This window comes from Varroa destructor, unplaced genomic scaffold (assembly GCF_002443255.2).
Source record: "Varroa destructor unplaced genomic scaffold, Vdes_3.0 BEIS01000003.1, whole genome shotgun sequence".
Classification (NCBI taxonomy): domain Eukaryota; kingdom Metazoa; phylum Arthropoda; class Arachnida; order Mesostigmata; family Varroidae; genus Varroa; species Varroa destructor.
In genome coordinates, this window is record NW_019211456.1 from 1400124 (window position 1) to 1423483 (window position 23360).

At 38.5% G+C, this 23360-nt stretch overlaps 1 protein-coding gene and 3 long non-coding RNA genes across 8 annotated transcripts in view; 2 read left to right on the top strand and 2 right to left on the bottom strand.

The window, feature by feature from the left end:
• LOC111248384 (prestin-like) overlaps nucleotides 1-11735 on the top strand; it is a 50954-nt gene extending 39219 nt beyond the window's left edge. The window contains exons 12-20 of the mRNA XM_086984318.1: nucleotides 728-785; nucleotides 2802-2920; nucleotides 3306-3408; nucleotides 4627-4681; nucleotides 5163-8066; nucleotides 8613-10569; nucleotides 10911-11003; nucleotides 11101-11264; nucleotides 11574-11735. Coding sequence (XP_086840444.1) covers nucleotides 728-785; nucleotides 2802-2920; nucleotides 3306-3408; nucleotides 4627-4681; nucleotides 5163-5281 — 454 coding nt within the window. The 3' untranslated portion in view covers nucleotides 5282-8066; nucleotides 8613-10569; nucleotides 10911-11003; nucleotides 11101-11264; nucleotides 11574-11735. The remainder of the gene's footprint in view (nucleotides 1-727; nucleotides 786-2801; nucleotides 2921-3305; nucleotides 3409-4626; nucleotides 4682-5162; nucleotides 8067-8612; nucleotides 10570-10910; nucleotides 11004-11100; nucleotides 11265-11573) is intronic.
• On the bottom strand, nucleotides 2726-18403 carry LOC147756366 (uncharacterized). The gene is made up of 3 exons (XR_015324323.1): nucleotides 18297-18403; nucleotides 3258-3936; nucleotides 2726-2906 (listed from the first exon to the last, which is right to left on the bottom strand). It is a non-coding gene; the product is annotated as an uncharacterized LOC147756366 (long non-coding RNA).
• LOC147756367 (uncharacterized) lies at nucleotides 12390-18058 on the bottom strand. The gene is made up of 2 exons (XR_015324330.1): nucleotides 17902-18058; nucleotides 12390-13010 (listed from the first exon to the last, which is right to left on the bottom strand). It is a non-coding gene; the product is annotated as an uncharacterized LOC147756367 (long non-coding RNA).
• On the top strand, nucleotides 16998-23360 carry LOC147756368 (uncharacterized). Of its 5 annotated transcripts, none has more exons than XR_015324321.1 (3): nucleotides 16998-17202; nucleotides 20723-20944; nucleotides 21945-23360. It is a non-coding gene; the product is annotated as an uncharacterized LOC147756368 (long non-coding RNA). The 5 variants fall into 5 exon arrangements; XR_015324318.1 differs by having other exon boundaries at nucleotides 17043-17202; nucleotides 20723-20856; nucleotides 21935-22243; XR_015324320.1 differs by having other exon boundaries at nucleotides 17045-17202; nucleotides 20723-20856; nucleotides 21945-22243.

Genomic DNA, 23360 nt, shown 5'->3' on the forward strand with positions numbered 1-23360 from the left:
TTTCATACATCTACGCTAGGAGGGAACTTTACACAATTTACGAATTCGAATTATATGGAAAAAAAAACAAAACTAGCGTTGTAAGTATTCAAATTACGTGTAGACTTTTTGGGACGCTCTTTACGTGAAGAGTTTTCCAAATAAATCTGGACAAATCTTGGTGTACCGTTTGTCATAGCGAGCACATCCATAGGCCACTTTTCGTGCCGAGCAAAAAAGTTATTTTAAAAATTCAATGTCCAACTTGCCATAGGGGAGCTCCAAGGTCCGCGTTTGGCATATGGACAAAGTTCAGCAGCTGTCCAGTGTCTTGGCCCTGGACAAACTTTCATCAAGGTCATAAAGTTCCTATGTTGGCCGAGTATATGATGCTGTTGCCACTGCTTTCGGAGAATCTGAGGACGGTTTAAGCGAGAAAAAATGAATCGCATATGAATAGCCAGTTTCGACGGTATTGCAGTTTTTTTTTAATTTATTTGAACCTTTGTTAATTTTGACGTCTGCTGATTGTCTAGCAAAGCTATACGGGTTACCTTCGCTTGACTCGTGGCTATAATCAAAAAGCTACTCGCGAATTTGAAAAGGGATTTTTTAAATGTGGTTTGGGGTTAGTGGGGTCGAGCCAGTTTTGAAGCAGTTATCGAACTAATATAATGCATGAATACGATCACAAGGAATACCCTTGACAAGCATATGACTAGAATTTTATCGAAATGTGTGCTTCCAGGCCGCGTGTGCGCTTTGTTTCTTCGATGTTTTGTGAGGGATTATTCATTGAGTCAATGGTGAGTATTTAAAAGTTTGAAGTGAGCCGTAACTGTTTGTTTTGTGAAGAGACGAACTAATCATACGCTCGTCGTCAACTGAATGTATCACCAATACGACCCCCTGTGGATTTGCTTTCGCCGGGCAAATGTTATCATATAAGTCACTAAATGTTTTATCAGCAGTCCGCCGGCTTTTATAAAACACATTGAGCATTTACATATATTACACATAAGGCTCTAAAAATAGGGCTTTATATATACGTAACTTTTGCACGGAAGTGTAAAAATCGTGCTTTAATGTTATCTATTGTAGCTTATTTAACCTCAAGCTTAAGCTCTAAATGCACAGAATACAAGCACACTAGATTATACAGAGATAGAGAACTATGTCGAGGCTTATCTTTCAATCATTTATTGAATCCTCTGTTCCACGGGATTTGCGAGTTTCAGGGATGGATCCAGAGATATCTGAACGCCCGGTTGCACATACGTAATACTAATCACCTAGTTACGAATGTAGCAATCGACAAAACCCTTGAACTAATTGTACGAGGAGTCCACTGTCATTCTAACTGTCAACCGCAGCTGCGAGAGACTCTCGAGATGACCTAGTAATCCGTAATTTTTTGGTGCATATCGCGTTTTCACAGTCTTTTTCCTTGTTCTCAAAGAGGACGCAAACATTCGGCCGAACACGACACGCGCTGTATAGTTATAGTTCTTTCCTTTAGGATACAGAGAATCGAATTAGACCTCAGCCATATATTTGTCTAAGTGTTATCGTGTCATATACCCATGGTCGCTTTTGGTGTCTTCGGCTGTTCTTCATCTTGTCATGTAATTATTCAACGGGTGCGTTCGTAGTAACGTGCGTTTTTGATTACTGCTCTTTTGCTTAATGAGGTTTCAGCCTTATATACAATTCTACAGGTAGGTCTAGAGCTGTTAGCGACAGGACGTTTACTTATATTACACCATAACAACGAAAGATGTCCAAACATCTGTCCTTTGCCATCGTAGCAAACATGTTAGAGCCTTGCAGTCAAACAAACATTTTCTCATCGGAGTTGATGATTCCCAGTCTGTAGAGCGAACACAAAGAGATCAGCAAACAAGGTACCGCAACGAAGCCATTGAAAAAATGTAGTATCAGGGATAAGCGTCGCTGTGTATTTAGAAATTTACTAAGTGCTATTCCGAGAAAATTGTGCTTTGTGGATACATGTGCTGCTGCTGCTGCTGCTGCTGCTGCTGTTACAAATGATAGGATCCTGATTGTTTTTAAGCGCAACAAACTGTAAGGGTACTGTTTCGATGGGGTAGTGAAAACGACGGAGTAGGAAAAATGTAATTTTGGTGTTAAAATGGTTAGCGCATGCCAACCTGATCTATCCTGCTGGCCTAAATAAGAATCAGTGGCCTTTGCCGCCGACCCGAAGTACCTTTCTCATTTTAACATAGATTGGTAATAATAACATGGTTCACAGACAGCAGTGCAGCGAATCTGCGAACGATACTCAGAAAAAATGATAGCTTTTAAGAAGTTTGACTCACTCGAGTACTGGTCCTCGGTTGCTTTCAAGCACACAAGCAATATTCATTGCAACAGTAAGATTACGTTTGTAAATATAAATCGGGGTTATGTCTACGTAAATGTATTACGCTTTTCATAACACTTAGCCGACGATAGTCAATGATGTTCTGACACTACGAACGAATGATTGTCTTTTCGCTGAGACCCGATCGGCAATATATACTTGCCTTTCTTTACCATATTGAAGTAAATCTGCTTTGTCAAAATATTTTTCTAGGACGAAGCTCTGTCTTGTGTATGTACTACAGATGCCGATCTACCAATTAACTGTAGTAGCTACTATGATGTTTGCACGCAGAAAGCTGGAAACTGAGAGAAATCAGGTTCTTAGATTAACTCCTGTTGGTACAGATAGAAACGCATATCACTCGATGCTGCTACATGCAACGTTTATTAATTAATTTTTGTTCCAATCGGGCTGGGCTTCTCTAAACGGCCAGAATGGTGCGACTTCTACATCGGCGACTGGCAGCGGCAAAGAAGTATTGTTAGCTCGTATCGAATCCGAGGTCAATTTCGTCAATCGGGATGCTCTCAAGGAACAGCTGCTCGCCCACATGTAGGAAAACAGCAACAACAACAACGATTAAACATTTTCTGAAAAATTATTTCGGGTGTTTTGAAGTTTGTCGTCGTCCTTAAATATTAAGTCTAATAATATGGTATCAAATGGGCTTCACACGTATAGTATAAATATATGTACATCTATCTTGTTTTTGCTCGAGCTAACGTGAGGCTGGCTCTTCTAGAAGCTTAGTTACTAAACGGAAAAGGTAATTTTCGCGGATATATCTCGTTGATAGCTGAAAGCCCGTTGCGGTAGTTGTTAGCGTACGCAAACAAAAGGTACACATTAGCTACCTTGAAGTATTATTATTTTTAATAAAACAACGTACACGTTTGTTGAAACTAAACTCGATGACGACAAACGGTCTGTTATGTAGGAGTGATGAATTGCTATCATCGAGCGTTTTTTCCGGTTTGCTGATACTTGATCTTACGCGCTGTCCGTTCGTTGACTGTTCAGGATGCGTCACTCTGAAGGAGGTACGTGCACTGGCCATAAGCTTGCATAATGTTTCACTATACAAGTTCAGCATGCTAGAACGTTTCTTCAATGGATTTTCCTAACTTTGCTAGCTAGAGTGTTGTTGACGTATTCACGGACGATAATCATTACTGTGTATCCCTACAATGATTCGAAAGTTACCCATCAGGAAGGTTGCTTATGTAAAAGTGAGAAAAATTATGCGCAATAACCTATATTTTCTTACCACAAAATCTAGGTATAGGTCCTCAGGCTCGATTTGATCTTGTTCAGCATTTGTGATTACCATTTTATGTATCTGGTTGAATCGACTCACTGAGTCAGCGCCCCCAAAATAGTTGATTCTTATCAAGTTGATTGTCATAGCTAAGTTTTTAATAGTGTTGTTCATAAGAACTAAAGTTAATGCCGAGCGCAGACAGTTATAAAAGGGAATGCGTGATGAATGTTACGGATAACTTTGAGCCATTTGCATGGAGTTCATGCATGAGTGAGACATCTTCCGTGGGGCGTGAGCAATTTATTGCCTTAAATTGAAATATATTTAATCAAAAGAGTAGGTCTCGGACAAAGTGGGTCTCGGATGGGTACGTAAGGGCATTTTCCCAGTAACTGTTAATCCCTACCAAAAATGTTCTATTGGTCATATAGTTAGTTCGTCAGCTAGACGAGAGGACCCAGGTGCCCTATGTTCACTGTTTCTCTATTAATCTTTATTATTATCTACCGTTTTAATGCATTCTTGGTTAGTATCATAGATCTTTATCTAATCAAGAGATAATCTCTGCTAATCCAAAAATAAAATACTTGATATAGTTTCGTTTCATCTGGTACGTCGCCAAAGTTGTCATTATATTGTTTATTTTCCATTGCCTTTCTCTGGCCTCCTATTTTTAATGCTCTATTTTATTATCTATTTAAGATTTATCGATGAGAAGAGTACTAGGGAGAGGACAAACCATCAGTAGTCCGTTCTCCATTACTTACGCGTAATTTACAAGCAAATCAACCTAGTCACACGTACATAGGGAGCTAGCTCTAGCGCAATGGAATCATATCTCTATACACAGTACAAATTTAAAAACACCTTGCCAGCGTGTATCTACGAAACATAGTTGACTCCTATCTTGGTTGCCATGGCGCCTTTTTTATATCTTTTTTTTTTTTTTTTTTATATCATCTAATTGCAAACAAATTTAATAGGAAAGTTTTTTCAGCTGGTGATGTTGTTTACGGCTCGGGAGTTTCATGTCTCCATTGTTGGTGCTTCAGGTAAGTGATACACTTCGATAGGTGCTAACAATTGAATCTCATCATATTGTAAGTGGTTTTTCCTAGTGTTTATCACTAATAAGGATGCTGCGCGCAAATCCGATCTGCCATCTAATAATTTACTCTCCAATAACATTTTTGTGTATGAACCAAACGTTACTGATCTGACCAAGAATTTACAATGAATGGATATTGGCCACGGTTTACACATGTTTTTTGGTTTGATTTATTTTTAATTGGTTACCACACACTGCACCCCTTGACTTCATCCCATGCCTCTACTGCTCTTCCTGTACGCAAAATCGGACTTGTAACCTGCGAAAAAAGTAGGGGGTGCCCATAGCGCGTCAGGCATTGTTTTCAGTTGCGGAAAGGTCAGCTTTAAGAGGTTTTAGCTTATTTTAAAGAAAACTAAGCTATATAGGAATGACTTTGTTTCTAGAAAAATATAACATACGAAGATCTTTGCGTTTGTTTTTAGAGGATGTAATCGAATTCATGATGTTAATCAACGACCCAAAAGTGACCTTCAACCCAACCTTAAAGGACATTGCCTTTGATATGAGTGCAGCAGCGCTTCCAGAGAGCCATCGTTTCTAAAACCAGTCATACAAATTGACCACGATTTGAGAATATGGAATGCCTGACACTATACACGTTTCAGTCAATACACGTTTATATTCGAATACTGATTTGGGCACAAATTTCTTAAAAAAGCCCATGTCAGGACAAAGTATTCCATTAGTTTCGGGCGGCCTTTTGGCAAAAATTTATGCGCTTAACTTTGGCGCTACTGCGCATCACGTAACAAGATCTTTTATCATTTTTGTGTTTTTTGACGCCGACGATCGGTGTCGCGCTAATCTTCAACTGAACACCGAACCAGGCGGAGCTTCTTGGCATATGATATAACTTGTCAGGGTCATGACCTTCTCGTATAGGATTAGGGTCGAATTCTAGACACGTGTTGATGCATTTGGATATGTAACTTTTAAAATGATCATTGCTCCATAAGTTTCTCGATGCATTAAAATAAACCTATTCACTACTTGGATATTACAATAGTGTTTTTTACTGGTGATATTTATTAGAAGCTCAAAATAAGTTAATCTCAAAATGGAAATAAAAATAGAAAAGTTGCGTTTTATTTTGTGTCTTTTCTAGTGATGTATAATCACTCTAAATTTACATAGATAGGCTTTAAACGCATGTGGCTATTATTTAATATAAGCTAGTACAAAAACCTAGGTCAAGTACCTTACAGTTCAAGTGAATCGGCCGCTAGGTTTCGTCAAAAAGGTTGAATAACTGAACACTCTGTTTCTCTTTAATTTGCTAAGCGTCAAGGCTGGCGTAAAGATGACGAATAAAAATGAACCTTCCTGCGGAAAAGCCTTCTTCGCTCGATCCCGTCCGAAAATCTAAGCAATTTTCAGGAGAAGCATAATAAACTGGTAACTACACATTAACCTTTGTTTTTGTGGTAACTGTGTCTGATGCTCCAAAAACCCATTCAGGTAAGGATATATTGAAATGACTTTCTACTAAATTGCATCTCGCGATGCAACAGGGTTTTGGAGATGCAAGATATTTCTTTAGAATTATTATTAATGGGGAAAAATGACTATTCGTACAAGAGAGACGTAACTAACCGACAGATAGCGAACGCATTTCATAAAAATACTCCTACTAGTGTTTGGTTGCCGTTACTCGGTGTAATATCGTAATGGAAATCTCGATGAACTGATATCGTCGTAATTTCGAAATGACTGGAATTACATCGAACAGGTTGGTTCAATACCCCCGTAAACGATATATATATATATATATATATATTTTAATTGTTCTTTGTGCTTGTTCAAATGAATACATGGCGCAGCAGCATATGTAAATAAACGGACACTGTTATGCTGACGAGTGTAATTAGGTCAGATTATCCGAACTTTATCCAAAGTCTGGTAAAAATCGACCCTCTAAGTTTTGGACATTATTTTTTGATGCTTGTAATTTTACGTCGAGGCTAACGAAAACGCAAACTGAATAGGGGTGTCCAATGTCCCTAAAAGGAGCAGTAAGAAATCTTAGAAAATACCAAAGCGGAACTGTTTTATATATTTTTGCTCTCCAATCAGCATCTATCCAATATATATAAGTACAATGGCCGGATCAATCAACGGCGTCAAGCATAATATTTGAGGCTAATTAGTATTACGAAAAATCCTCTTAGGACCAGACCAGATCCTTGGTTTAATGTGCTCATTATGACGCTGAGCATTAATATCGCTTGTACAGAGACGTATGAGTTTTAGTCAGGGACTACCTGGAACAGCCTTGTAATGGCTGAGCCCTAAATGAACATACGCCTACTATGGCCTAGAGGCACTATCAATATTTTTCCACACTTTTTTATTACAAAGTCTTACCAATTTAGTAAGTCTTCTAAACGATATGTGCAAAGCATTGAAATACTAGAGCCACCTCGAGAAGCGCTACTGGAAAACAATAGCGTTTAGTCTCGTTACCTTTTTCGCAAAGCCTGACGCTATTCAAGGTCAATAGACGCATGCCACTGTATTCCCGGACCTGCATAGAGCAAGCTAGTCAATATTCGTGGCCTGTGGCCACCGTCATGCTGCGTCGGATTTCAGACGAACATAATGCGTAGTGGTAGTTCTAGAGCTATCTAATAAAAGCCATGGGGGGCTTTTTGACCAATTAATATAATTTTCCGTAAACTGTGCTTGAGTTGTACTTTGGCTATAAAGAAATTTTTTTTTTAATTTCAGCTACGATACAGCGCACCCTTTGCTAAATCTGAGCTCGAAAGGCCAGACGTGATCACTGAACAAAACGATATAGATCATACCCTATAGTTTTCCGTAGCTCGCTAGCCAGTTGAGCGATAACAAGATCCCTAAAGAAATGTAGTTCATACAAAGTAATGCACAGACTAAAAGGCTACCATTTTTCTGCTGTCGAGTACAGCTGGCACTAGTTAGTTTGTTAATTTGATTGACAATTTTGCCTCCCGCGATAAGATAACGGATCGAGTTTTTGAGACAACGAAGATACTCATTTTCAATGGAATAAGGTGCTTTATCGGTAAACAACAGGCCCACTTTGCGTGTGCGCTTAACTACTAACTAACACTACACGGTCAACCCAGCGAGCTAGAAACACCTCTGGAAGGTTGATATAAAAGGTGATCACATCTTCTCCTTATCTGATAACGACTCATTTCACCGATGACAATTCCGTTCCTGACATGGCTGTTGCCGTTCTCACCGATCCCCCTTAACAATTTTACCCTGGCTTTCGTGTTTACTGTCATCAGCTGTTTTTGGTGTCGTTTCCAAGTTAAAGAGATCTCCGTTAACCAAAAAAGGTAAAATCGTATCAACCAATTTTATGTTAAAGACTTAGAACCCTATCAATATACCCGTTTCAGTACCACAGCATGGCACACACAGATCTCATGTGGTGAAATTAGATAGTGCGACGCAATGAATTCTAGCAAAATGCTCCATTATTTCTCAATCGATAGCCGATTACTTTTCGAAGTACGAAGACACTGAGCATCTTGGGTTTTAACGATCTAAAATACAAGGATACTATTCAACTCATCAGCCGGGCTATTAAGTGTGGTTTTATGGATAAAAAATTAGTAGGGTTCGACCCAGTTTTTGTGTATATATACATACATGATCAATCGTGTGATTAAATGTATCTATCTATGGGTTTGATAAGAAAATTGCTGAAAAGCATGAAATTTTCTAAAAAATTCTCGAGTACTTTTCCCAGTTCAAATATTAGACTATGTAAACGACCGAAATTAGCTTCGTCTATTCATCAGTTGTCGCCTGTACAATAGTGCGCTTTAGGCTAATAGAAAAGGGATATTACCCGGTTTGTTGTTGGCTGATTGTTTCAGACTTCTGAAATTGCTGCAAAACAGGAATTCAATGGAGAAACCTGCACAGGGTTATTCACCTACTACCTCGCGGAACAGGAACCCATAAACAACTGGACAATAAACTTACCAATAAATAAACCATTTAGTCATTGAGTTAATAAAGTTAAACAAAAAAAATAGAACTTCAGTCATAGCCGAAACGACCGCATCTATTGAATGATAGGGACAATTTCTGTGAAGGCTGGGACGCCTCCTTCGATTTCAACAAGTTGTTCTGCGTTATCTTCTCCATATGGATCCTATACGAGGTACGGCGTCGAAGATGCATTTCTACAGGGAATCTAAGCGGGTGTTTTTTTGCCGCAATTCTCCGATCAAATAAGAAAATCGACAAAAGCAGATGATTAAATTTGGCCTACTACTTACTTTTCAAAGCTCTCAGGTTGATTTGTATAGTCTACTGGATGAGGATCTGAAGTATATGTAGTATATGTCCAGCTGGATTTTCGCGTGCCTGTGAGATAGTACAGTTTCAAAACCAGACGCAAGCACGTAAAATTTGTTGTTGAAAGCCAGCCAGCTGTGTAAAGCAGTACCTAATGTCGATAGTGGATGTAAAATTAATTATTTAGGCACCCATTTGCCAGCTTCGCTTGTCAGGACTTCTATAGCGATAAAAAGCGATTTAAGTTGGGGTTTCTCACAAAAAAAGTGGCCAGCTAGTGCCATCTCAAAGCTAGAGAAGCGACACCCTTGTTTACCAAACGCCAACCCCCCATCTTTCCAATGATGATAATACAACAAACAGCTTTCGCGTAACATTGATTGTTGGTAGGCATCTACGAGAACAACGCAAGCAATGAAAAAATAAATCGTTCTTGAAGCCCAAATGGAGTATCCGTGTTGTACTGGGCATCTCAGGCGCTAGTAACGCAAGTTTGTCGAATTTATTTGAAATATTTAGGAGATTGCCAGCGTTCATAACTGACCGGTGTCCTATGCTTGACGCAATGAAATTTGTCGATAGAGATAGTCCTTTAGTTGGATTGTTATTTTTTCGAGCATTCGAAATTATGCTGCCTTTGCTTTGTACCGAAAAAGTAGAAGCTCGATAAGGTGCATCATCATCATACTACAAATATGCAAAGCTATTGCTAAATCAAACCAAAAAAAAATCATAGCAATATTGTAGCGTACTTCATAATAATATATAGAAAATAATAATAATAGAAAATAAGGTATCGAGTCCGACTGGGTTGTTTGTCGCTAGGTGTAAAATGAAGATTGAACACAACGGAAAGCTCAGCGTTTTTGCGTGCGTAGAGCGAGACCAGCCACAGCTGCGTACATGCCAAAGCTAACACAGATAAAATGGATCAGCCCGGTGTGCCGTGTATCGTAATTCTGTCCTATTCGATTTGATACGCAATAGCAATTGTCACGGAACCAACCCATAGCGGCTAGCAACCTATTATGTACTCCAATATGGCATAATGCAGACTGTCACATCCAACTTGATCTATCGAAAACTGCATAAAATGTTATAGGGTGCAAATGCATACACTAAGCGCCATGCCGAGATTCTAAAGCTCGTTGAATAATAAACAATCGTTTCTGTTTCTCCATTGCGTTCCCTAGTAAGCGTCAAGAGATTCGTATATCTAAACGCTACGTATATAGCAAAAACTTCTTGTGACCTTGCTAGTGTCACCTTATTGGAAATTCAGAATTACAAGTCAACCACTCAGCTGGCATCAGACACAAAAAACGTCTGGTCGGAAATGATCTACCGACGTGCGTCTTCAGATTTTTCTCTAACAATATGTTCATCTTATCCTACGAACCGCTTGGTCGAGTCTATATATTGAGTGCATATGCCGATGTGGCTCTATTACGAGCAACTGTAATGCGCTACCCGTTTGTACCATGAAGTTTTTGGTCTTGTCCTTTAGTATTGTTCTTGCTGTGGCACAGTGTAAGTAGTGAAATTTTTTTCAAAATATACTAGTAAGTGAAAACAGGCAGGATATAGTGGCGCACTCCCAAAACGGATATCTTTTACCAAATATAGGTTCAGTTTACAAAAATCCATCTCGATGTATACTGAGATGTAGCATCGCTGCCTGACGCAATAGAAAAAAAGCACGTTTTGTAGCGAAACTTCATTTTTCAATTTCAACATGTGTGAGTGTTAGTTTGCTTTCTGGGCCTCTTTGACCCTATGCTGCGTAATCCAGTCGATGATCGAACGAAGGAATACCGTGTTTCTTTACTATAATAACGATTCATTGATGCATTGAATAACAAATGTTTAAGGCGAAGATGACGCCCGGACAGCTGACCAGGCTTATGTTCGGTTCAGGGACCTAACCAACGTGACGAGCTCACACAGGCCTGAAGCCGTGACTAGTAAGTTGAAACTTTTAGTCAGCTTCTTTAACATTTCAACAGCCCGTAGTCGAATCGTGAACAGTGATTTAAGGGTAATATATTGATATATATGTAGGTGAATCGATAGGGACTACAACAGGTGGTCCAGCACCTCGTTGCAACGGACACAAGTTCCTCAAAGAAGACGGATGTAATGATATTTGCTACCGCAAATATGAGTCTGGCAACCGTACTGTCGAACATGTTTACTCCGAGTTTGTTGAGAACAGGCCTTGCCAGGTACGGTAATGATTTATAGATTCAATATTTTAATTTTGCTCTAATGCTACGTACATCTAAACATATGTATTTTTATCTAGTTCTCATAAACAACTCGAACTACGTAAATATTTATCTGTAAAGCAACGACAGTAATTTCAACGCTGAAAATGATGAACGTGCTGGAAAAAGATGCAAATAAGATATCCTTAGCCATGTGTCTTCACTGATAGCTCAATCCAGAAGCATCAACATTACCTTAGTATCATTATTGAACCTTTACGTGACTTTTCTAGATATCTTCCATTTTTTTATGATCTTGTTCATTAGATTCGCAGCGGATGGTGGAGTTTCTTCTCGTCCCGTCCTGGAGTCTGTACGGTTACCGTCATCAAGGTCGGGACGCGCGAAGCCCAAGTGAAGGGCTGCACGGCAAGGTTGTCATAACCAACTCGTAAACGATGAATAAATCGAAATTGCATCATTCTCATATTGAAGTCCATATTCATTTTTAATGAAGTAACAAAGGTTCTACAGTAGCGAAATGAACTGTCTTTCATACCGATGTTTACTATCTCTATATATATATGTATACTATCTCTACTCTAAATCAGCGGTTTGATTTTTCTAGTAGTTAGTATATACAGGCCATGAGACTGGACGAACAATCGGCTGTTCGGTGGGCACCTCGGTGTAGCTACCAGTCTTTTGCTTCGAGTACGTTTGTTTTTAGATAAGATTTATTTATGTGGCAGTATGAGACACGGCTTGGATTTCGTCGGTTAGGCTGTTGCAAGATTTCAACAATGGCACAAATAAAGCCCTTCTTCCCAAATTGTGAGCCTCCAGCAGACTGCGTAGACGTACTGCATAGGTACAAGCTCTTGTCTAAATGATAATTATTGTCAGCGCTGGATGACTTGCAGGTTTCAGACCCTTAGATTGACATTGTAGCTATCAACCTACTTTCAGTTAACTCACTAGGAAGCAACAAGATCAAAGGATCAAGCTTTCTTTCATAAAATTTCTGTCCGGATTACAGACCCTGATATTGGAAATGAAAGACTGGATTTCTCTAAAGTAAAGAGTAATGCGATGGCTGCTAACCTGTCCAGGGAGGGGATAACTTGAACAAGTCAAAGTAAATTATATTTATGATAGTTTTATAGAATGCTCGATTTATTTGAACGAACTTTTGTAGGGTTGACGAGCTGACGTCCAGATGCTAGGTCTAAGATATGAGACAGTAAATAAACCGATGGCGAATAACAGACACAGCAGCATATTGTGTTTAAGTTGCGAGGAACACGAGCGTCTTGAGGCTTCACGAATCCCCAATGTATTGTAGCGTAGAAGATGACCTAGAGCATGCGTTATGGCCCTTAATCTCATTCTCGTGAGTCCAGCCTCTTAGCCGTTCTGCGCCGTGGCGACAGTTCGTAGATGATCTCCGATCAATGAGGCAGTGTATTTTCTCAAATTTAGAATTTTTCTTTGTTTTCGACGAAGACCCGATTACGCCGGAATTATTTGTGGGGAGACGTTCGATGCATCTCTGTGACATCCGTTCGTAATTTTATGGGCTCGGAAAAGTAACAAAGAAGAAATGCTCGATACGATGCGATTTAGCAATGATACAGGTTATAGATCCTAGGATGCACACCTTCAATAAGCTAGCCTCTGACCGATCGACTGGCTCTTCAAACTTTTCATGATAACTACTGACCGTGGGGCGTAGCATGAGCTATACGAAGAACGCTGCAATGCCTAAAATCAAAGGACAATAAATCCTAATGTTACTTACTAATGAATTCAGATTATTATGTCGACACTTGCTCGCTCATACAGATAAAACCGGTCCATCTTAATATATCTTAGTTGCGGTACCCGTTGTTAATTTGTTGAACCTATTTTACAGCTAGGAAAATTATTTAATTCAGTGTAAATATTCGTCTATGCCGTATCATCTAGTGATCATATATCTGTAATCGGTAGTCGTCTAACAAATGCGAATTATTCGAACAAGTATCATTCAGTCCTTGATTTGTCCTTGAGAGCAGTAATAGGGCCATGAGGTGACTCGTATCGATTTACAATAAAACTTGTCCTGCAGTACTGCAATTTCCTAGAAAGCTTTTTGCCAAAAGTTAGTATTAATCTGCGCACATCGCTTTTTGACTGTATGATAATCTTATCTCATTGGCATCTTTAGGAAACTATTAAAATTTTATAGGACCGACTCGAAATGCATTTGATGACTTTTTTCATGGACACACAGCGCGCGTGCATAATGAATGTACTCTGCTCACCTCTGGTCATAAATCTTGATAAACATGTCAACCACACTGCTCCTGTCGTGGTTTCTATACAAGTAGTACTAGAAATGGCCACAAATAGGAGGACGCAAATTCTAGGAACTTGTTTTTAAAACAGCGGATAAAGCCGGACTCCTTTTACTAATTGCTAGCCGCTTCACGAACGTATTTGTTCGAAACCGATACCACTGGAGGAAAGCCCGTTTCAAGGACGATATAAATAAATTTGCAACTATGGGGGAACATTGTGCTTGCCGGAAATTAAGCGAAGATCGCCAATGAGTCAATTGCTTCAGGTGCAGCCAACCCGCGCTAAGACTGAAGACTTTTTGTTGCTTGAAGGCGAAGAAAAACACTATTGCCAATTGTGACTCGTGAGATTTTGGCATTAACAAAAACATTTCTGATAAGTACTGTTCGCCTTTAAAGCAATTTATACATATTTGCATCCGGTAGGTAAATGGTCGAGGTACAACTGAGGGAAATCTGAACACGTCATAGGACTAAGCTGAGGACTTAGCAAGATGTTCGAAACTCACTTTTAACACGCGTCCTGACATAGTGAACAAAAATGTACGGAGGACTCGCGCAAGATGCGATATTTCCGAAGAATTCAGTGTGCTCACGCTCATATCTAAATTAAGCGAGGAAGTTGATGTCAAGATTATTGAGAAACTGCAAAAAACTTGATTTGATAAATAAGGCCAACAAGGACAAGGTAATCTATTAATTGAAATACCGGGACGACCATCTTGACGGCCAACTTCGGAAGAACGCCAGCAAGAAAAAAAGTGAATATATCTACTAGAAATATTTTCTATCACAACATTTGTGCATCTGAAGCTTTACGTAAAAACAATATCTGTGAAGTGGGCTTCTTTAACTTGCTTCCTGGTAATTATTCGTCTCACCCAGTTTTTAGCCATTTTTTAGTACATCTAGTCCTGTTTCTGAAATTTATTTTCGGTGGCACAGACTTAAATTCGCGCATTGGTTTGGTGCACCTTTATTTCCTCATACCCTTTTAGATGGAAACTGAGGGGAATTAAATCATATGATCCATTATCTTTTTCCCATATGCTGATGAACTCCGAATAGGCATCACTCTATAGAATGGAGTGAGCGGGAATTTGCATATCGGATTTTCTACGAACGGCAATGCGTCGCGTAAGGGGTGCAGGAATGAAAGTTTCAATTAGCAAAGTCTAAGCTTCTCCGATGAGCGCTGTTCCCGTACAACTCGACCTTCGCTCGGGGAAAGCAATCGGGACCACATTCACTCTTTCCTCTATACTCGCGATCGTCGCTCGCCGCACTCAGTCCATGACATGCTTCATGTAGGTTAAAACTGTTTGCAGGAACGACCACCCGGACGTGTTTGGAAACACACAATGAATTCATTTGTTGCAACATTTAAGTTAGGACGTTGCATCCTTGATAAGTGAGAAAACCTTCATTACTTACGTTCCAATCCAATCTATAAAAGTATTCGTTGACGTTTAAAGCTAATATCAATATCTAAGTAATGCATTACTAGTAAAAATGTAAGAAATGGGTACTTTGTGTAAGTAATACACCGCAGTACTTCCTGTTGCATTCAACATGTACCTCTTTTGTGGCCACGCTAAGGCTATTGAATTGAGTAAGTTTGAACGTTACTGATTACACCTAGCGAAGTCATTTGGCTCCGATGGTAATTCGCTCACAAAACTTTACCATACCGGAAGCGCTCCCACAAACCAGCCTGAGAAAGTTTTTGTACATGGAGCCTTTATTTCTACTGATTTTGCTGTACCTACCCTTGCTGAAGATTTATCTGAACCGTATGCACGAAAAGATGCGCCTGAAATAGGCGCATACTGTCCTATATCAGTACTGCAATTCGCTGATCCGCATTTTGGGAGATGATAAGACTAACCAATAATAACCAGCTTATCAGGATACAATCCTAATACCAAAATGGAAAATCAGGCCTGCTTTTGGATTGGTTTACTTATTATAAGTTGTTGAATGGGGAATTGAATGGATGCAGCACAAATTTCATTCGTGGCTCTTCGATGAAAAATTAAAAAAAAACGATTTCTAAGTACTACCCCGAACAGTATACTAAAGAGATCACTTAGAAACTCTGCTCCGTCAATGAACTTAGGTAATGCAGTTTGAGGACAAACGATAACTTAGCACGAGACCGGTTCTTGGTTTTTCGTTGTAATCGGACTACATGCACGCGTAGGACTCAACTACAAAGTCTTTAATATACTCCTTTTTTTTTTTTTTGATGATTTTCAAAATTCTTCTGTATAGATGTTTGTGTACAGCCAAGCTGTAGAAGTGTAAATGTCTCGATGCGATAGACGGTTCTTATGTTATTGCTCATCGTAATGGTCTACATATATACATACTTCCTGTTGTAAGCTCCAATGGCTATTTTATTTATCAAATAAGGATTTAAATTACCAAAGGTTCTTGACCGTCAGGATCGCTGACACATCATGGAGCATTAGAACTAAAAAAAGAAATCATCAGTATCCAAATTTAGTGAATTGCAACGCTATGGCAAGAATATCTATCCAGATAGGTGTGAAGGGCAGCTTTAACAAGAAGTATTTCTTCTTATTAACAGAATTACACAGAAAAAGTAGTTTGTTTGAGAATTAGAAAGATCGCTTCAGAACTAAGCATGTAAATAATTATATATTTTCAGGCCGAACGCCTTACTAGCTGAAAACTTAGCGTCCTTCATGAAGGCAAATTATGAGATTCAAAAACATCGCTTCAGAAATCTTCGTGTTTCTCGAGCACGATTCAGGCTATTGACCGTGCGCTTGTTTGTATGCTGGAATGTATCATTGTATCTGCATCTCTTCTATGCCGCGATTTCGGCTGCTGTACCCGCAAACGTGATGCACTAATTGGCAAAAAGGGAACCTCGTAAGATCAATGCTTTGTGTTAATTTTATCGCTCAAGTAATATAAAGATTGATATCGGCGCTTGTGTAGTGATTGTTTATCCGAAGTATATTCTCGCTAGTTTACATTTGTGTTTTTCAGCCTTTCGCTAGCAAGGAAGCGTTTTGGCTTATCTTTTCTCGTTAGTCTAGCATTGTAATATCACTGTATAAAGTCCCTTCAAGTAAAAAAAACAATTAAAAAAAATAAGCAGCATATATATATATATATATATATATGTAGTAGACAATCAAATACGTACATATTCTTTCGCATGTGATCAAGTTCGAAATCAGATAGTGTGCACTTTACATCAGCTAAAAAAATTTAAAAGACTAATTAATACTGAAAGTGAAATAATAGGGATGAACATCTAGTAAATAAATTTTATTTGATGCCATGTAATTAGGCCATCTCTTATCATATCAGAGATTTTGTATCACGCGATCTTTTATATTCTTTTACAGAATAGAAATGAACATGCGTTGATAACTCGCGGGCCTTAAATGATGAATGCATGTTAAATAACAACCGCAAACTTGCACACCTACGAGTGTCTCTGTAAAATAAACAACAAATGCTGCTCGGGTGCTGTAGAAACGTGGTACGAGCTGTCAACAAAAGACAGTATGACGCTACGGGCGAAACGAATGGATGTGATGCAACCGGAACATAGAACCCAATTCGGTGTCACCGTAAGTGCTCAGACTCAGCTAAATACTAATAGAGCCCTGCCTTTGGTCTTTGTTATGACAAAAGTATTGATGCACATTTGCCCATAGGACTAGGAATAAGGGCTCTGCTCAGTAAGTATAATGCATCGCACTGAAACCAGTGAATAGTGCTAATAGTAGTTAGAGAAATCTAAAGCAATTCAAAGTTGCGTATGCTTATTTATCTCTACGCCTGCGCGTGTATTATGTGTAAATATTATAAATACAGGAATGGAAAAGTGATTTATAGTAGTACATACGTTGAAGACATAACTTAGCATATAAAACGACTCATATACCATATGAGTCGGCTCTAAAATTCGGTAATAAAGAAAGAAATGGCCGTATATGCCTGCCCGATCTTCGCAATTCAGTGCTGAAATATTTTGACAATTCCGTAAACATGCAAAGGCAGAATGCCGATTTCACATGATTATTGAAGGGAAACCATATGAAGTCCCATGTCGATGATATGTGTAGCTTCTTCGGTCCATTGACGAATAAATGTATCGCTTCACGTTTTGAAATATCGTCTGCATGTCGTTTTTTATCAGTCATTAAATTTAGTGAAAACAAAATATTACATAAATAAGGACTTTGTATTTAATTAAGCCTACGCTGCTATCCTAAACGTTTGAACGCGCATTAATTTCGAATACCATAATTGCTAAATATATTCACCCGTTTCTGTCGTAGCCTGTCCAAGTTGCATAAATACGAATAAGATAGTCATTACACAATAAATATTAAGTCACAGATTTGATTCTCTCGTGGCCTAACATTAATCTATAATACGTACACATCATAGGGGCAAGATTAGTTCACATAACAGTTCGAATTTTTGGACGAACGGAGAAATTTTGAAATTATTCTAAGTAACCGCTTCGTGTTTATACCGCGTGTTTTGTAAATTGTGCTAACAATGGTAGATGATGGTACATTTTCAAAAAGAGCTTTCTTGTGTGTAATTGTTGTTGACAATCTTCATTTAGTTATTCTGACTAGAATATGCTTAATCTACGAGCATATGGATCACCTATCTATAATATATAAATAGAACAATTATGATAACTTACCAAGCTCCTGTTCAATCATTGTAAGCACCAACCGCGGTGTCGAGCACACATCTGGCAACAGCCAATGACAGATAGGGAACACACGCCCACGACACGCACATACGTATGTATAATGTGGTGCGTAGGCGTCTCCGATCATTAATTACATTCGCTACAATGTCATACGCTGTAATGATTTGTCGTTTCGCTAAAGTCAATCAGCAATGACATCTCACGTGGGCCCTTTTAGCTATTATTATACTCGTTTCTAGTTCCTTGTTTCTGTCTTTTGACGATGTTAATGATCGTAGATTTATTTGATATTCATGATTGTTTTCTTTCTGCTATACCCTACCATTTTGTGGTTATTGAATGATCGAAAGGCCACACGTATTAGGCTGAGACTATCCCAGAAGAATCTGTACAAACTAATCGCAGACACGGTCTACAAACTAGTAAGAAAAAAGTTTGCAAGTCAGTCATTCCAAACAGTATATGTCGCTTGTGATTATATATTTCGAAGAAGGAGCTTGTATGTTACGTGCATGGCAGCGATAACGGTAGACCGTTTACGTGCATAAATTAATTAATGAAAGCCAATATTCGTGTAGGGTTTCGAGTGGCAGTGTAAAACTCTGTGAAGCGTACCGTGATTCACGTACGTCACTCCTAAGACTTTCTTACGATTCTCAAAATATGCTTAGTCCTTAATTATACCCACCAGTATATAATCACCCTTATCGAATTACTTGCTACATTCTATGCTGCATTGGCAACCGTTTCGAATAATTTTATAAAATACTATTAGATTTCCTGCTAATTAACTTCATGTATAAGCTTTTAATGCATAGAGGTCACGTATTTTATCATTCAGCTCTGATCTTTCTACCTGGCTATCCTCCCTGATCGTGTTTACTCAGATAGATGCAAAGACGGCGCGGCAAATATGGCCTTGTCGTCTCATGTAACAGCTCAATAAGCAGGCACTATTACGGTTTACAACTGGAGCAATTTACGGTTTACATGGCAAATGGATGAAAGTGTATATTGTACCGACAAAGTGCATTGTTTTTAAGAAACTTCATGGGTACAGATGCGAAATTCTTTATTTTTCTATATATATATATATATATATATATATATATATTATAGGTCAAACTGCTTTTGAAATGTGTTTTAAAGTCGTAAGATCCATTTAATAAAGAGCACACAAAAGCTATTAACGTCTTTTGCAGTTGTGGACCTACAAATAAATAATGATGCTTCACGTTCTCAAGACGGTTTTCACCCTCTTCATCATACGCATTTAACTTTAGCAATAATACTACTACTACTACTACTACTACTACTTTACAGCACAAACTAGAGTAGACTATCATTCGAAGAAAAATACCTATTTCTAATCTTTATATATATATATATATATATATATATATGGGGTGAAGTATCTATGATGAATGAGATCTATGGTGAATGTGGGCTCTTCTGCACAGTCACTTCTAAAACTGTGCTCAGAATACAGTGGATATTTATACGAAATTTTTCGCATGACCTAGGAGTGTCATTCTTAACAGTTATGTGTATTTGAAATAACCCTAATTAATCCCGATTATAGTTTTAATTCGGTACTTAAAGCGCTAACCCATCTTCTTAAAAATATCCTTTCTTTAATCAGCAAATAACTTTTTAGTAGTAACCATGAGCCCAGCGATGTTGTTACGGGTAAGCTTGGGCAAATGCTCCTCATACGGAAAATTTCAGCGGAATTAAAATTGGGGCCGATCGCAAACCAAAATTCCCAAAGATGCAAGGGCTCAAAATGAAGAGCTCAAAAAAATGTAGAAGGACGTAACGAGCCTAACGTAGGCTATCCGTCGAAGCTTATCAGGACAGTCAATTCGACTGTTGATATTCTCCTTTATAAAATGACCGTCAATTATTGTATGAAAAATGCTCCTATGGACCATTTTCACGCATTTTTAAGCCTTTTAAAGCTGAAATCTACTAAGGGTCTTTTCGTTTGATTCGAGCAACTCTTCGAATAATATAGACCATCGATTGCGGGCAATGGTCTCAGTGCGGAAAGACTAAATAACGAAATGGCGTTTTTTTGTTTTGTTCTAAGAAAAACTAATTTTTTGTCTGTACCAAGAGTAATGAATGGATGGATGGATGAATACTTGCTGCAATAAACAACCCGCTAAAGTTGGTTCGAATTTAAATATAAAGTCAGTTGTTATTCAGTCGATTTGCATTAGCATCTGAATAAATCTATAAAAGCAGCATAAAAGATGGCGGAGCTTCGACTGATTTCGTCTTCTGTTTTGGCTATGCGATACATTTCTGGGATCATTATAATCAATGAAATGATTACGTTGTTTTTTTGTAGAAGCTATCTTATTCTGTTGCTTATCTTTTAACAGCGAGTATTGCGTTTCGTTTTTCAGCGTCAACTTGAATCTGTAATGATAAGTGGAGATAAGCTGGAAACGAGTATAACCATTGCCCTACATACAACAACGCAAGAGAGTGGCAAATGATGCCATGCAAGACTAACTCAAAGCGGGAATCACGGTGAACGGTGATTGTGTTAAATAAGCGTAATCGTTATGAACGACACTGCTAGAACAACTTCGAAAAGAAGATGGAGCCTTAGTCCGTGACAATAAGTTAGGATTTAGAAGTACATCTATATTGATAGATAGACAGTAGTGTTTCGTATCTTACAATGGGTACTCAGCCTTTAGGTTTCCACTACGAGCACCCGTGATAGTTTAGCGAGTAACGTATTTACCCGCTAATCATATTGAATACTTGAATTATCGTATGCTGCAGCCAATCTTCTCGTCGGGCCATACCGTACGTAAGGCCCGATTCGGAAGCAGCCGAACGAATCTTTCATTAACAATTCAACCGTTCTAATGGCATACTCAAGCGAAATTATGCTAATTTTCAGTGTAGAAAAACAGGACAAAAGGTAGGCTTATAATACCTATACGACGTATGTCCTTCGCTGCTTCCGATTTTATGAAATACCTCCTGGTTTTTGGAATTCATGCGAACGGCGTTGCCAGGTCCACAGCAGTGAACGTTAAGCAATTATTGCTGAAAATTTGTTGACACTGTTCCAATCAAATTAAAAAAGTGAGCTTTTTTTGAAGTCAAGATAGTATCAAGGGATGGGCAGACGAAATTTCCGAAAGCCGGTACCGTAGTCAAGTGCCAAACGTAAAGGTATTGCCGGGTTGACGCAATTAATAATAGGGTTATTTTAATTTAGTGAATTTAAAATTGGATTCTACTGATATTCTGGATGGACACGATCTGACGGTCATAGGCGGTCCATTGTTGATAGTGTTTTAAGTTCGTATTTCACTAAGTAAAAAACTTGCTCTTCTTCCATGTGCAAGATAATTTGAGCATTGCCAAGCGTTTACCAAGGTCTTAATTATTAATTAACGTTTTAATTTATTCAAACAGCTATCCCTTTGCAGTATATTGGTTAAATTTTAGCTAGTAAGACGCTGCTGACCTTTGGTTTTGAATCTTGGAAAACGATGTTCTCCGACTTAACAAAAAAAAAAAAAAAAAAAACCAAAAAACATCATAGTTTTTTTACATAGTATTAAGTAAAAGAATTACTAATGTTATTGATCCAGTACGTTTCAGATAACACTACTCTGCGGGAGCATGACGTTTCCAGTTCCAGAAGTGCTGAAGAACAGCTTCGAGCTAGATGACTGCGGTCTTCTAGGCAAGTGCGTCCTGTAAAAGGAAAAGTCCTAACATGAAAAACATGCATCATACCTTAGGATATCAAAGAAGAATCGACGATATAGCTGAAGGTATGCACGTAGATGCCGAAATTTGGCTCGCTTTAACCGTGATTTTCAGGCCATACTGACATCTGCATGATCATTAAAGTGACCGATCTTTAAAACAAATAAACTGAACGTAGACCTTTGGAATGTCGGATGTAATAATGTTTAGATATGTGAACCTTTGAAAAAAATGCAAACGAACATATGGGTCACTAGTGATAGATTTAGTATAAATAGCCGGCCCATAGAAAGCGTATCGAAACATGTACCCTGTTTGCCCCCATACCCCTCACAATTGCGGGGACAAACGTGCGTAGTAGCAACATCTCGCCTGATTAAGTTTTTGGGTATGTTATCAGATCTAAAAACTGCATCTGTGTTCAATCAGGGTATGGAGAAATTAGATTAGAATTAGTATGAAAAACCGTCTCTCGCTTTATAGTCACCTCATGTTTGTGTTTGTATCACTATATGTTAGTATAGAAAAACAATCGGCCGGAAATACTGCTATCGGATGAAGCAAAATTCCTCTCAGAAAGATCATAAGTGGCACAGTATGACAAACTGAAGATCTAAGTTTACGTCCATGGCATGAGCAAGATCATAATGAGGCACAAGCTAATCGCAAGACTAAGGCAATCCAGCTTAACTAGGTTTAGCGCGGTGGACGAAAGAAAAAAAAGTTTGTATAAACAAAATCTTCAATTAGTAAGCTTCAACTTTATATACACAATTCGGCGAAACCGATTACGTGCCAGCTATTTAATAATAACTATTGACTAACTCGTTTTGAGACTGCGTGTGCCAATCTGATCCTGACCCGGAAGGCTACTCAAGCCCGACAGGATAAGCCCACATCTCAGAAATGTCGATTACAAAGCACGACGTTAATTAGTGCTTAAACCAGTAACAAATTTTCCTTGATGATAATTGTCATACGGAATCAAATACGGTATGTCTAACACTAGTCAAAGCGTATCCTTTTTTTGCTTTTCCCATCATCGAAAAAAGTCGATTTTGAACCGCAGACAGAAATTCCGACTTTTCGAACATTCTCCCAATAGCTTAATAGCACACCTAACTCTTCATCTAGGCTATACAGTAAGCCTAGTCATCACTGCTGAATATTGATAAACTATGATGAAAAGTAGGACGATCCTTAATAGTTATTTTGCTTGTACTCTCAGCCGCTAAACCCTGGACCCTGTATGCTCATATTTTGATTCAGAACCTATTCAAATTCCAAATAAAAGCTTTTAAACAA